The 2087-nt window shown below is 25.9% G+C and overlaps 1 protein-coding gene across 1 annotated transcript in view; it reads right to left on the bottom strand.

Annotated features, from left to right (window-relative positions):
• LOC107463858 (LRR receptor-like serine/threonine-protein kinase IOS1) overlaps positions 1-1744 on the bottom strand; it is a 10595-nt gene extending 8851 nt beyond the window's left edge. Inside the window, exons 1-2 of the mRNA XM_052254131.1 lie at positions 1654-1744; positions 302-848 (exon numbers count right to left, since the gene is read on the bottom strand). Coding sequence (XP_052110091.1) covers positions 302-848; positions 1654-1744 — 638 coding nt within the window. The remainder of the gene's footprint in view (positions 1-301; positions 849-1653) is intronic.
• Positions 1745-2087: the final 343 nt, after the last annotated feature.

The following is a 2087-nucleotide window of genomic DNA, read 5'->3' as shown; positions in this document are numbered from 1 at the left end:
CCCTTCTTTCTCTTTTTCTTAAACTTTTTATTTTCTTTCTTTTTCCTCGCAATTGGAGAACAGTAGTGTGTCACTCAAATAAAAAGACAAATTCTATGATATTTTTTATTATAGTATTTAAATTACTTAACTTACTTTTAAAAATAAAAAATAAAATATTTAAAAAAAATAAAATATTTAAAATTTATTAAATATTATCAATTTATCTTTTATAGTAAATTACACACAATTTCAAGAGCACAGCAGTATTCACCAAATAAAAATTAAAACGGTGGATAATGATTTGATTGAATGGACTAACCTGATACAAAGGTTGGTGATGGAGCCGAGATCTAGTCTCACCAAACGTGCCAATGATCCAACTGACTTTATGCTAATGCTATAAGTATCATTCGGCAAAGGCCTCAATTCTATTACCGAAATAAACGGTGTTCCATTGTCCGTGTTAGCGAGACAGAGATGTATATGGTTCTGCGGTGGAGAGTGGATTATCTCATAGTTTACGCTGATTGATGAATTTGTGAATTTTACTGTTTTCCACACATTTGGTCCAAGATGAAGTTCAAATTGTGGGAGCTTATTAAGACCATCATAGTTTCCATACAAGAAACTAGCTCTAATTAAATAATCAGCACCACTTGTTACATTTATTTTGTAACAGTTTCTGACACCATTAGAGAAGCTCCTTAGGTAATTAAATTGTGGTTGATGAGAATTTTTATCTTGAGGCGATACGCTTTTACTCACACCGGAATCAATAAAATTGACATCTGAAATGTAATTGATTTCTGTATTTTTTTCGATGTAGCTGATATTTTCAGGTTGTCCACAATCTATACTAATAAATCCTGATAAAAACCATTAATGAGACTTTATTAGATTAAAAAATTACAAAACTTAAAATAATTATTTAAAATTGGATTTAGCTAACATATATTTTAAGGATACATTATAAATTTATTGTTAATAAATTTTTTTAAATATTTTCATTTAATAAATATAAAATAAATACATTAAAAATTTAGATTTTTTATATTTTCAATAAATTTTTTTTAATTTTATAATTTAGATTTTGCTATGGTATCAAAGGATATAGATTAAACATACCACAAAAAATGTTTTAATGCTATTTTACAAAATAATATAAATAGCATTAAAATATTTCCTTTTATAAAATGCTTAATTTATGTCCTTACGAGACACCATAGCAAAACAGTTGTAATAATATGTGCTCTAAATGCACAAGGTAAATAAATCTTTCAAAATTTAATAAAAATTAAAGCATATTTTTTTAAAAATTTTGATAAATTTTTTTTAAAACATCTCTAAATTTTATTCCATTTTAATTTTGTTTTTAAAAATTTTCGATTTGCATTAATTATATTTTTAACAGCTAAATTTTTAAAAAATTTAAGACTAATCCAATAATAACACATGATAATTATGTTTAATTTGTTTGTGTTAAAAATTATTTTTATGTAGTAATTATTGAATTGGTTCTAATTTTTAAAAAAAAATTAATCATTAAAAATATATTTAGTACAAATAAATAAATTTTAAAACAAAATTAAAATAAAATAAAACTTTTAAACACTATAATAAAAAATACCATAGAACTCATCATATATTTTACCCTGTAATAAATTACCGAACCTGATGATGGATCCTGCCCTAGGACCGGTGCTAGGAAAGAAAGAGCTCCAAGAAGTACAAAAAGATAATGCAGAGAATTTGTTATCATCATTGCCGTTTAGTAATTTGTTTGGGGTGACAAGGATTATTACGAGTGGCTGAGAGCCGCTATTTAATAGCCTTATATAGTTATATTGCCCAAGTTACATCTTGTAAGTAGCAATTTTTTTAACCATTTTATTAATTTGTTTATTATACTGGTGTTATTATTGGTACTAGCTATCCACTCTACTATAATATACAAATTATGATGAGATACTATTACAGTGTTGACCAAGAAGGGTAGAAAAGAAAAGTCTAAGTCAGCTTCTCTCAGTTTCCTTCAAATTTGACGTCGTACTTATCCCAGCTTTCAAGTGTCCAAAATTTAATGTGTGTATTGACCCCAGCTTGGT

The sequence above is a fragment of the Arachis duranensis genome, chromosome 9 (genome assembly GCF_000817695.3).
Source record: "Arachis duranensis cultivar V14167 chromosome 9, aradu.V14167.gnm2.J7QH, whole genome shotgun sequence".
NCBI classification, from domain to species: domain Eukaryota; kingdom Viridiplantae; phylum Streptophyta; class Magnoliopsida; order Fabales; family Fabaceae; genus Arachis; species Arachis duranensis.
Note: the sequence above shows the minus strand (reverse complement) of the source record. Positions and strands in the feature narration are given on the sequence as shown.